This window comes from Bison bison, unplaced genomic scaffold (assembly GCF_000754665.1).
Source record: "Bison bison bison isolate TAMUID 2011002044 unplaced genomic scaffold, Bison_UMD1.0 scf7180017864259, whole genome shotgun sequence".
In the NCBI taxonomy this organism is placed as follows: Eukaryota; Metazoa; Chordata; class Mammalia; order Artiodactyla; family Bovidae; genus Bison; species Bison bison.
In genome coordinates this window covers 2,332,628-2,346,024 of record NW_011494831.1, presented here as the reverse complement: position 1 = coordinate 2,346,024, position 13,397 = coordinate 2,332,628, and the positions used below count along the sequence as shown (strand labels likewise).

At 40.0% G+C, this 13,397-nt stretch overlaps 1 protein-coding gene across 3 annotated transcripts in view; it reads right to left on the bottom strand.

Annotated features, from left to right (window-relative positions):
• Positions 1-7,710, bottom strand: part of EIF2AK4 (eukaryotic translation initiation factor 2 alpha kinase 4) — a 97,300-nt gene extending 89,590 nt beyond the window's left edge. For all 3 annotated transcript variants that reach the window (XM_010847933.1, XM_010847934.1, XM_010847935.1), the window contains exon 1: positions 7,499-7,710. In XM_010847933.1, coding sequence (XP_010846235.1) covers positions 7,499-7,642 — 144 coding nt within the window. In that variant the 5' untranslated portion in view covers positions 7,643-7,710. The remainder of the gene's footprint in view (positions 1-7,498) is intronic.
• Between the last annotated feature and the right edge of the window lie 5,687 nt (positions 7,711-13,397).

Sequence of the window (13,397 nt, the reverse complement as noted above, 5' to 3'; positions counted from 1 at the left end):
GGAGAAGTGCCCAGCCAGCAGAAACCCCAGTTTCTCAGTCTCAATATGCTTTTCTTGGGTACCTCCTCACACTCACCCCAAAATAAACTAGTATAAGCGTGTGTCTATTTCTGCTAAAAGTACCGTAATGAAGGATGTGCATGTACTCAGTCGTGTCTGAGTCTTGGCGACCCCATGGACTATAGCCCACCAGGCTCCTCTGTCCATGGGGTTTTTAAAGCAAGAATACTGGAGTGGGTTGCCATTTCTTCCTGTAGGGGATCTTCCAGACCCAGGGATCAAACCCTCGTTTTCTGGGTCTCCTGCATTGCTGGTAGATTCTTTACCTGCTGAGCCACAAGACTATTAAAAAGAATTTTATTGGCCATTCCACATAGGAGCACAACTTTTGGTTCCAAGGCATGAGGGTTAGTGACAGCCTGTGATTAAAATTCACTGGTTTACAAGATGAGCAGCAGAGTGAGGACAAGGTTTGGGAAATTAATTAAAAATACTAACACAAGAGGGAGACGGATGGACTGGGAATTTGGGGTTAGTAGATACAAACTATTATATAAACAACAAGGTCCTACTTAGAACAATGAACTATATCCAACTTCCTAGGATAAACCGTAATGGAAAAGAATTTTGAAAAAAGACTGTATCTATGTGTAAAACTGAGTCACTCTGGTGCACAGCAGAGACTGGCACAACATTATAAATCAACTATACTTAAAAAAAAGAAAAACTAACACAATTTTCAATTAACCACGTAAATACACTGAACCATACACTTAAAAATTAAGTTAGTACATTTATGTTATGTATTTTATTCCACAAGCATATAAAACAAGCTACACAATTCAAACCACTTTCAGGTGTTTGGTCTAGAATTGTTATCTAGACCCTGCTAGTCAAATCCCCCTTAAATTTTGATGACAAGACTTGGTTCAGCATGGCCCCATGTTTATTACTTGCTTCTGTTCTCATATCCTGTAATGTAGGAAAGAAATTAGTCTGCGTAAAAAAACCAACAAATCTAGAAATAAAGTAACATGTGAAAGCTAGATAAGCTGGGCAAGTCTTTAGTTTTAAGTCTGTAAAGATGCCAAAAACAAAATAATAATGATAGTAAAAGCTCTCAGTCACTTTCTGTAACCGACCTTATAAAAATCACCAAGCTCATTCATTCATCTTCTGTTCTCAAGCATTTGCCTATTTGTCAAATGGCCAAGCACAAAAAAACAACAAACTGCTAGATTCCTTAAAGTTCAATAACTCTGACTCCATTTTAAACAAACACTAAAATATTCAAATCTGAGTTCTCCCCAAATTAAATACAGGTAATATAAGTGGAGGTGATGAATAGATTCAAGGGACTAGATCTGGTAGACAGAATGCCTGAAGAACTACGGACAGAGGTTTGTAAAGTTGTTTAGGAGATGATGACCAAAACCATCCCCAAGATAAAGAAATGCAAGAAGCCAAAGTGGTTGTCTGAGAAGGCCTTACAAGTTGCTGAGAAAAGAAGAGAAATGAAAGGCAAAGGAGAAAGGGAAAGATACGCCCAACTGAAGCAGAGTTCCAGAGAACAGCAAGGAGAGAGAGATAAGAAAGCCTTCTTAACTGACTAATGCAAAGAAATAGAGGAAAACAATAGAATGGGAAAGACTAGAGATCTATGAGAAAATTGGAGATACCAAGGGAACATTTCACGCAAAGATAGGCACAAGAAAGGACAAAAACGGCAAGAACGTAACAGAAGCAGAAGAGATTAAGAAAAGGCGGCAAGAATACACAGAAGAACTGTACAAAAAAAGGTCTTAATGACCCAGATAACCATGATGGTGTGTTCTCTCACCTAGAGCCAGACATCCTGGAGTGTGAAGTTAAGTGGGCCTCAGGAAACATTACTAAACAAAGCTAGTGGAAGTGACAGAATTCCAGCTGAGCTATTTCAAATCCTAAAAGATGATGCTGTTAAAGTGCTGCACTCATTACACCAGGAAACTTGGGAAATTCAGCAGTGGCCACAGGACAGGAAAAGGTCAGTTTTCGTTCCAATTCCAAAGAAAGGGACTGCTGAAGAATGTTCAAATTACCATACAACTGCACTCATTTCACATCCCAGCAAGATCATGCTCAAAATCCTTCAAGCTAGGCTTCAGTAGTACATGAACTGGGAACTTCTAGATGTACAAGTGGATTTGGAAACAGAAGAACCAGAGATCAAATTGTCAACATATGCTGGACACAGAAGAAGCAAGAGAATTCCAAATAAACATCTACTTCTGCTTCATTGACTATGCTAAAGCCTTTGACTGTGTGGATCACAACAAACTGTGGAATATTCTTAATGAGATGGGAATATCCCTGAGAAACCTGTCTGTAGGACAAAAAGCAATAGTTAGAACTGGACATGGAACAAAGGACTGGTTCAAAATTGGGAAAGAAGAATGTCAAGGCTTCTATATTGTTACCCTGCTTATTTAACTTATATGCAGAGTACATCATGCAAAATGCCAGGCTGGATGAAGCACAAGCTGGAATCAAGACTGCCAGCAGAGGCAGAAATACCAACAACCTCAGATATGCAGATGACACCACTTTAATGGCAGAAAGTGAAGAGGAACTACAGAGCCTCTTGATGAAGGTGAAAAAGGAGACTGAAAAATCTGGCTTAAAACTCAACATCCACAAAACCAAGATCATGCCATTTGGTCCAATGTCTTCAGGTCAAATAGATGAGGAAACTGTGAAAACAGTGTCAGATTTCATTTTTTTGGGCTCCAAAATCACTGCTGATGGTGACTGAAGCCATGAAATTAAAAGACGCTTGCTCCTTGGAAGAATAGCTATGACAAACCTAGACAGTGTATTAAAAAGCAGAGACATCATTTTGCCAACAAAGTTCCGTCTAGTCAAAACTATGCTTTTCCAGCGGTCACGTATGGATGTGAGTGCTACATAATAAAAAAGGCTGATCACCTAAGAATTGTTGCTTTCTAACTGTGGTGCTGGAGAAGACTCTTGAGAGTCCCTTGAACTGCAAGATTAAACCAGTCAATCCTTAAGGAAATCAATCCTGAATATTCATTGAAAAGACTGATGCTGAAGCTGAAGCTCCAATACTTTGGCCACCTGATGCGAAGAACTGACTAACCGGAAAAGACCCTGATGCTGGGAAAGAATGAAGGTGGGAGGAGAAGGGGGTAACAGAGGATGAGATCGTTGGATGACATCACTGACTCAATGGACACGAGTTTGAGCAAACTCAGGGTAACAGTGAAGGACAGAGAAGCCTGGCATGCTGCAGTTCACGGAGTCACAAAGAGTCAGACAGGACTTAGTGACTGCACAACAATAACAACATTATTACAGTAAAAATGCCAGTGTAATTTTTTTAACCAGGCAAGTTGACTCTAAAGTTTGTAATGAAAAACCAAAGTAAAATTAGTCAGGAATATTCTGTAAATCATGACTACATTAAATACTAAAGCTGATTATAAATCTACAGTAATGAAAGCAATATGGTGACAGAACCTAAATAGATTTCTGGGATACAGTGTCAAGAAATACACCCAAATACAGTTGGGAATGGAAGCAGGGTCTTCTGCATTGCAGGCAGATTCTTTACCAGCTGAGCAACTAGGGAAGCGTATATTAAGCAAACAACCAAACAAAAATTGAGAGCTGTTTACCAGGCAGTAGGCATGTAGGTGTGAACAACAGTGAGACTTTATTTTTTTGGGCTCCAAAAAATCACTGCAGATGGTGACTGCAGCCATGAAATTAAAAGATGCTTGCTCCTTGAAAGAAAAACTATGACCAAACTAGATAGCATATTAAAAATCAGAGACATTACTTTGCCAACACAGGTCCGTCTAGTCAAAGCTATGGTATTTCCAGTAGTCATATATGGATGTGAGAGCTGGACTATAAAGAAAGCTGAGTGCCGAGGAATTGCTGCTTTTGAACTGTGGTGTTGGAGAAGACTCTTGAGAGTCCCTTGGACTGCAAGGAGATCCAGCCAGTCCATCCTAAAGGAAATCAGTCCTGAATATTCATTGGAAGGACTAATGCTGAAGCTGAAACTCCAAATCTGTGGCCAACTGATGCAAAGAACCAACTCATTGGAAAAGACCCTGATGCTGGGAAAGATTGAAAGCAGGAGGAGAAGGGGACGACAGAGGATGAGATGGTTGGATGGCATCACTGATGTGATGGACATGAATTTGAGTAGGCTCCAGGAGTTGGTGATGGACAGGGAAGCCTGGCGTGTTGCAGTCTGCAGGGTCACAAAGAGTCGGACACGACTGAGTGACTGAACTGAACTAAACTGATCCTTATGAAGCCAGTCTACTCTTATGCAATGCAAAGGTGGCATTTCACATTAGTGGAAAAGATTCATGCTCAGAGGTAAGAACTTAAAAAAGTTGAAGGAAGCTTTTAAAAATGTCATGAAAGATTTAAAAGAAAGCCTTGAAGAATTCATTTTTGGTAACACTGGAGCAGGGAAAAAACAAACCACAGGGACCATGTAACAACAATAAAGAAAAAAAGATCATTTTGACTATACTGACTGTAAGTTTTTAAAAATTGCATAAATTACCTAAATATCAAAATGCATAATTGTTAGGGAAAAATATTTTCAATATAATAACCTAAAATGCTAATTTTCTTAACACATAAATTAACATATAAATGGTATGCCTCAAGATATAAATAGCTCTGACAAATGAATGAGAAAATAGACAACAGAGTATAAAAATAAACAACATCAAAAAGTTCACAGAAAAAAAACCATGGCTTACAGACAAAGGCGGTCCTAATAACGTATAACTAAAGAAGTAAACATGTTTCATCTATTTATTGGCAAAGATGAAAAAGTCGGACGTCTACAATGTTGGTGAATATGTAGGTAAAGAAGTACTTATATACTACTGGTGGGCCCAGAAACAGAAAAACGGTTTTAGGAGGGGGGTATTAGCTATCAAATTATAAATGAGCAGGCCTTTGGCTGACAGAAAAGTAGCCAAGATAATTAAGTTAACAATACTTTTATAACTTCAGAGGAAATTCTATTTTAAACTAGCAGTGAGTGTCCAAACTTTAGTATGTAAAACAATTTTTAGCATGTATTCCCAAAATGTTTATTAATAATATATATATGCTACTAAACCAAACTCTACCTTATAATACATCTCCCAAAAAGAAGTTTAAAAAACTTCAGATGTTTAAGAAATTAAAGTTTACACAGGTAAATAATCTTGAGCTGAATTTACTGGCAGCAAATTTGGCCTGAACTGACATGAGGCTATTAATAGTCTTTATACATCCCATTGAGGGTGAACACTTGAATATTCACACGTTTCACTGTGCTTAATTCTGGATGCTGCTCCAGACATTGAGGGAAAGGAAGTGAAGCTGCTCAGTCGTGTCCCACTTTTTGCAACCCCATGGACTGTAGCCTAGCCCGCTCCTCCGTCCATGGAATTTTCCAGGCAAGAGTACTGGAGTGGGTTGCCATTTCCTTCTCCGGGATCTTCCCGACCCAAGGATCGAACCCGGGTCTCCCGCATTAGAGGCAGACGCTTTACCATCTGAGCCACCAGGGAAGCCATTGAGGGAGGTACCAGATAAGTATGGAATGTGCACACATGGACATGAACACAAACACTTCTGAATTCTGAAACCTATCAAGCCTCAGGGTTTGGATAAAGGATTGTGGACTTGAATAATCTTCCCCTAAAGACTGGCAAGTAAAAAGTAACTGTTGAATGATTACATTCTTTTCTTTTAACTTTTTTAAACTTTTTTTAACTGAAGTATAGTTGATTTACAATGTTGTGTTAATTTCTGCTGTACAGCCGAGTGACCTCAGTTATACACATATATATACTCTTTATATTCTTTTTCATTATGTTTTATCCCAGGCTACTGAATATACAGGAGGTGCTATACAGGAGGAGTTTGTTGTTTATCCATTCTGTATGTAATAGTTTGCATCTACTAACCCCAAACTCCTAGTTTACCCCTTCCCCATCCCCTCCCTTTTGGCAACCACAAGTCTGTTCTTCATGTTGAATGACTACCTTCTGATTCATCCTTATGACTACCAATTAGCTGCTTGTGGGGCCTAGCAAAGTGTTAAGCATATTTGCCCATGTACCTCAGGGTACAGCTATCTGAATTCTTCTACCTGCCTATTACAGTCTTGGTTTTATTTACTACACTATCCTGTTACAAAGGCCACCAGCCATAAATTGAGATTATCGGTATCCCCACAAGCAGTTCCTTGTCCTTTTCTGTTTTCTTGCAGTCTTAGGACCATATAATTAAGCTGTATAAACTAAATACACTGTCTCTGAATGAAGTCTTAGGAGCTTTGTATTGAGTCCCAATGTATACTTTGTGATACATATTTTAGTTACACTTCCTGGTTCTCAAGGGAACTGAGAAGTTACCAGATCACCAGAAAGTTACCTTATTATTTTAAGTATATATAAGGGGAATATTAACATTTCTACTCTTTCAGTCTTAATTCTTGAAATTAAGTACTAGGAAAGTAAGCTCCCTGAAGGATGAGGGTTTGGTTTGGTTTGTGCTGGACTGTACTCTGAACACCTGGAAGGAACACATTGGGTGAGAGGGGGAATGTTTTGCCCTGACAGCTCCCGAAGATCCTAGATCTTGAGCAAATCCTGCATGTGCTGATAAAGTGCATGTTGTAAAATGCCAAGACTTAAAGGCAGATGAAGAAAGGTACTACTTTTTAAAAAATACTATAGATAACAATAGTTTGGTAGATAATGCTTCAAGGATGAGGGAAAAAACTGTATCAGCAGCTTGAAATGTTCCTTAACTTATTTCCAGACAAAAGAAAAAGAAAGAAAGAAAAGAAGCCAAATGCCTTTGGCATTTTAGCCGAATGCCATTTTAAAAGGTTTGGACTCAGCACACTCCCTCTTCATTACAGCTAAGAAGAATATATTCCATACTCTTGAAGGAAAGGCACAGAGGAAAGTTCCTCCACACCGCACAACACAGTGAGGATGCCAGAGGAGTACAGGGTAATTACACGGCTAACAGTTCTGAAGACATACCGGACGGTGAGACTTCTGAGTAAGGACGGCAATAAGATCTGTGCAAGAGCCCTCAAAGCGTTCCCAAAGTTGCAATGGGTCCGCATGAATGCGCTGTTGTATCAAACCCAAGGAGACAAGACAGTAAGGAGGCAGGTATGTTATGGAACGTCAGGGGGAATAAGAAGCAAGGCCAGGTAAGACCAGAGCCGATTTAGGGGAAAGGCTGTAAGAGAACTTGTCCCAGGCAGGGGTTCTGAAGACCCGCCTTGCGGCTGCGGGTGCAAGGACAAAAAGTGAGCGTGGGTGGACTGTGAGGGATGAAAGGACTCCAGAACCCGAAGTTGGGGTCTGGTGTTCGCTTCCGGCAAGGCCGCGCCAAGGGAGGCTGGGCCGCAGCACGCCAGCCCCGACCAGACATGCCAAGTTCCTACCCGTCCGCGCGCGTCCGGCCGCAGGTCCTGGAAGTCGGCGCCATAGATGGCCTCCAGGGCCTGCAGCTCGTGGTCTTGTCGTTGCGGGTAGCTCTCCGGTGGCTCGTCCCGGCCACGTCCGGGGGCCCCGCGGCCCCCGGCCATAGCAGTGCGGTGAGCCAGGAAGAACGGCCTTGCGGTAGCGGGTGGGCCCCAGGCTCCACTCCGGGGGCGGGATCGTGGGCGGGGCTTCTAGCCGGGACGGGCCTGGGGCGAGGCTCCGAGCCGGAGGCGGGGTCAGGGATGAGGTTAGGGGCTCTACGCTAGCGAGAAAGATCGGAGCAGGAGCTCCACCCCCGGAGTGGGCATGTGGGCCGGGCGCTGAGTCGGGGGCCCGGTCAGAGTTGGGGTGAGTCCCTCTGGCAGGAAGACTAATCTAGTACTGCTGTGTGCTGTGTGCTCACAGTCGTGTCCGACTCTTTGCGACCCCATGGACTGTAGTAGCCCACCAGGCTCCTCTGTCCGTGGGATTCTCCAGACAAAAATACTGGAGTGGGTTGCCATTTCCTTCTCCAAGCTAGTACTGTTAGCGTGCTAACAGCTGTGGTGTGTGAGCGAACCTGCGGGAGTTTGGCCTACATTTTCCCGGGAGAACCTGAGCGGAGGAACTTGCAGGAACAAGAGATCAGATTAATCAGAATGGAATGATAATGCCAAAGGGTATGGTTTTCACGAAATAAGTCTCTAACAGAAGTGGCTGTTGGAACTCCTTTACCCTTGCAAGGGTAAGAGACGAAACAAGAGTCAGACTTTGATGGATTTTCCAGCCGCTTTGACTCACCTTAAGCCTTCCCAGAATACGACCAGGAGTAAAAATTGTGACCAATACTCCTTCGCCCCTGTTTTATACCCTCACACTCGTCCCCTTAATCATAGATTCAACATCGTAGTGCATGTTATTAGTCCCTATCTGCCCACCCTGTACCACCATGCAGTTTCAACTGAAAAATATTGTTCTACCCAGACATCTTATGAGCAACGTTCCCAGGAAGAGAATTATATTGCTTGCCCAGTTTGCTTGATGTAAATTTAAGAGGTCTCTCTGTTGTGTCCTGTCTCCAATCATATTTTTTCAAGTTTATAAAATAACCTGTCAACCTGGACCTTGTCATTGCATTTCATCTTCAGTTGGCTACTGATGCTGCATGTTGATTTAGAATAATCATATCATATTACCTCAAGTTAGATTTAAGTGACATTTCCTTCTGTCTACCTTGCTTACCCATATGTGTGTTGTGTTAAGTCGCTTCGGTAGTGTCCGAGTCTTTGTGACCCTATAGCCCACCAGGCTCCTCTGTCCATGGGAATCTCCAGGCAAGAATATTGAAGTGGGTGGCCATTTACTCCTCCAGGGAATCTTCCCTACCCAGGGATTGAACCCATGTCTTTTATGTCTCTTGCATTGGCAGGCAGGTTTTTTAACGATAGCACTATCTGGGCTTACCCCTATGTTGCTGTTGTTGTTAAGTCACTCAGTTGTGCTGACCCTTTGCGACCCCATGGACTGAAGCCCACCAGGCTCCTCTGTCGATGGATTTTCCAAGCAAGGATACTGGAGTGGGTTGCCATTTCTTTCTCCATATACTGTTTGCTAAATAATCATTATTTAATTTTCTTGTTGTCATCTATATACTCACTAGTCTGACCAAAGGCCCCTTCAAATCTTCCCTCCCTGGGGGACCTGTTTGTTTTTCTTCCATTGATGCCTGTCTAGGTAAATAGCACCATCGCCTCCTCAACCCAACCCGAGTAAGAGTAATCCTGCACATCGAGAGAGTTACCATTTTTTTCATTCATCCACTTCACTCTATCCCAATGACACTAACTTGGTTCAGTCACCATAATCTCTTCCCTGGATGACTTCAGCAGTTGGGAAACTAGTCAGTGCTTTCATTCTTGCCCCACTTTAAGCCATTCTTCCTATTGCAGCCAAAGTACTGTTTCTAAGTAAAAAATATGGTCATATCACTCCAATCCCTAAAATCCTTCCATTTTCTCCACTTAAAAAAATTACAATACTCTAATTATGGAAATTTTCACACATACATTAAAAGCAGAGGAAATATTATCACCTGCCCATACTCATCACCCAGTTTCAACAAATTTAGATATCTTGCCAATCTTATTTAATTTCTCCCCTCGCCTCAGCCCCCAATACACACACACACACACACCTCCCTAGGAATGAATCTCAAAGAAAATTTCAGATATCATATCATTCTTTCTATAAACACTTTAGGTACATATTGCTAACAGATAAGGATATTTTATAAAAATAACATAATACTATCCTTATACCCTAAAAAATAAAAATTGTTTAGCATAATTTAATATCCAATTTATGTTTAAAATTCTCCATCTGTCTAAAATTAGAATCTGTACTGGATGCTGGACCTATAAAGATATTATCAGAACAATCAGCAAAATTTGAAGAGGGTCTTGCGGATTAGACAGCAGTGTTATATCAGTGTTAATTTCCTGACTTGAATGGTTGTCCTGTGATCAAATATAAGATGTCCTTGTTTTCAGGAAATTTACACTCAAACCTTAAGGGGTAATAGGTTATTATCTCCCAAGTGATAGAAAATAGAGGCATGATAAATCAAGCGTAGATGTCGACCACTGGGGGATTTAGGTGGAGGATATATGAGAATTCTTTGAATAAGCCTTATCTTTTATGTAAGTTTGAAATTATTTCAAAGTCAAAATTTCACAACAACAGTAACAACAAAAAACTTGGCAAGCTGTTTTCCAAAGTGGGCATTCCCACCAGTTTATGAGAATTCTTGTTAGTCAACATCTTTGCCAATAATTGTTAAATTAAAAAAATTGTAATTGGTGTGTAGTAGTATCTCATTGTGCCTTAATTTACATTTTCCTGATGATGTTTGTCAGCTTTTCATGTGCTTATTTGTCATTCATATATCTTGTTTGTTGACACCTTTTGCTCATTTTACGAATGAGGTTTTTTGTTTTCTTATTACTCAGTTTTGAGAATCCTTTATATATTCTGAAGTAAGTCCATTATCAGATATGTAACTTGCGAAGATTTTCTCTTAGTCTGTGGCTTGCCTTTTTATTATATGAACAATGTTTTACAAAAAGAATAGTTCTTACTTTTAAGGGAGTTCAGTTTATCAGTTTTTATTGTTTATGAATAATGTTTTATTGTCCTATCCAAGACATTTTTGCCTAACTCAAAGTCACAAAGATTTTCCTCCATGTATTCATCTAGAACTTTTGTTGTTTTTGGTTTTACATTTAGGCCTATCATGAGTTTTAGTTAAAGTGTTAAACATATACCAACCATATGACTAGGTATTTATTTATCAAAGAGAAATGAGAGCATATGTCCATATAAAGACTTGCAATTGAATGTTCATAACCCTTAATCACCAAACTGAAAACAAAAAGTGATGGACAAATTGAGGTAAAAACAAACTGAGATGTATCAATAAAATCAACAGAACACTATTCAGCAATAAAAAGAAATATGCTATGTATAGTAATAACATGGATGAATCTCAAAATAATTTTTCTGAGAGAATCCAGACAAAAGAGTACATACTGTATGATTCCACTTATAAAAAACTCTAAGAACAAACAAACTTAGTGATAGAAAGAAGGTAAGTGATTGCCCGGGGTTAGATGACAGAAGTGAGCCATAAGAAGGGATTCCAGAAGAATGGAGTGATGGATGTATTCATTATCTTAATTATGATGATAGCTTCACAGGTGTTTGCATATATCAAAACCGATCAAACTGTACAATATATGCAATTTATTGTTATGTCAGTTATACCCTTCCCAGGAGTGTTAGTGGTAAAGAACCCACCTGCCAGTTCAGGAGATGCAAGAGACTTGGGTTCAATCCCTGGGTTGGGAAGATCCCCTGAAAAAAGAAATGGCAAACCACTCCAGTATTCATGCCTGGAGATTCCCATGGACAGAGGAACCTGATGGGGTACAGTCCATGGGGTCACAAAGAGTCAGACACAACTGAGCAACTAATACTATTGTATGTCAGTTATACCCTAATAGTCTGTTAAAAGGAAGAGATTTGTTTTGTTTTGTTTTATAGTGCTTTGTATTAGGATCCAAACAAGGTCCACACGTTGTATTTGCTTGCCTTGCGTGAAATAACAGTAGGCTTTGGATCATTCGAAAGTAAAGACTGCCCCTTTGCCTGGCTTCCAGCAAATAACCTCTAAACTCTTGGAGCACTGAGACTGCTAAGTGTGTTTATAAATGGGCTTCACGTACAATTTTCAGGATACCCAAGATTTCCTTATTCTCTAACCCTTCCTTAAATCCTTAAATCAGTTCTCCAAGGAAGAGTCTCTATTTACCTGTGCCCTCCTTGTTTTTCCAAAGTATCAGTACATCTCCTGGACTTGCTGTTTACCCTCAATTTTCCAAGGGAAAACTCCCAGATTGTTGGTCATTGTCCCCAAATTTTAAAATTATAATCTCATTCATTCCTAAAGGATATTTTCACTGGAAATATATAGAATTTGGGGTCAGTGGTTCTTTTGTTTCAGCCCTTGAAAATGTTATGCCACTTCTTTCTGGCCTATGTAGTTTGAATTCAGTTCAGTTCCGTCGCTCAGTACCAACTCCCTGAATCCACCCAAACCAATGTCCATTGAGTCGGTAATGCCATCCAACCATCTCATCCTCTGTCATCCTCTTCTTCTCCTGCTTTCAATCTTTCCCAGCATCAGGGTCTTTTCAAATGAGTCAGCTCTTCGCATCAGGTGGCCAAAGTATTGGAGTTTTAGCTTCAACATCAGTCCTTTCAATGAATATTCAGGACTGATTTCCTTTAGGATAGACTGGTTGGAGCTCCTTGCAGTCCAAGGGACTCTCAAGAGTCTTCTCCAACACCACAGTTCAAAAACATCAATTCTTCTGTGTTCAGCTTTCTTTATAGTCCAACTCTCACATCCGTAGATGACCACTGGAAAAACCATAGCCTTGACCAGATGGACCTTTGTTGACAAAGTAATGTCTCTGCTTTTTAGTATGCTGTCTAGGTTGGTCATAACCTTTCTTCCAAAGAGTGAGCATCTTTTAATTTCATGGCTGCAGTCACCATCTGCAGTGATTTTGGAGCCCATAAAAATAAAGTCAGCATCTCTACCATCATTCACATTGTTTTTCTCTATAGATAAAGTGGCATTTCACTATGGCTACTTTTAAAGATTTTTTTCTTTGTTTTAATGTCCAGAAGTTTGATTATAATGTGTCTTGGTATAGATTTCTTTGAGTTTATCCTGTTTAGAGCTCACTTAGCTTCTTGAATCTGTAGGCTTCTTGAATCTTGAAAAAATATGATTTTTTCCAAATATGGGAAATCTTCATATTCAAATCACCTCTTTGAATACTTTTTCTGCCCTGCTCTGTTTAGGTTCTCCTTATAGGAAGTAAAAGCATTTACTTGTTGTTATAGCTCTCTCTGGCCTGGCAGGAGTAGGAAAGGCAATGTGGCTTCTGCTGCTCAAGAAAGTGTGAAATAAAAACTGCCCTTTTTTGGCATCACTTTGTGGGTATTTGTATGTAGCTACATATTTATATACCCAAATGAATCTTGTCCTTTAAATTATGGAATAAGTATGTATTTTTAATCCAAAACTGTGCCACTACTTCCCAGTCATACTGTATCTTCTCTTTTAGCAAAGAAGATACTGTCTTGCTCTCTTAATTCACCAGAATTGATCTTTGATAACTTTTGGCTCTTTCAAAAAATTTCAAATTTATTCTTAAAGAACATATTTGTCACCATCAGTGAAACAATGTTTCCTTTTATGATACAGAAAAGAATAGTCCAGCTTCTGAAGTTAATTATATAAGTTCAGTC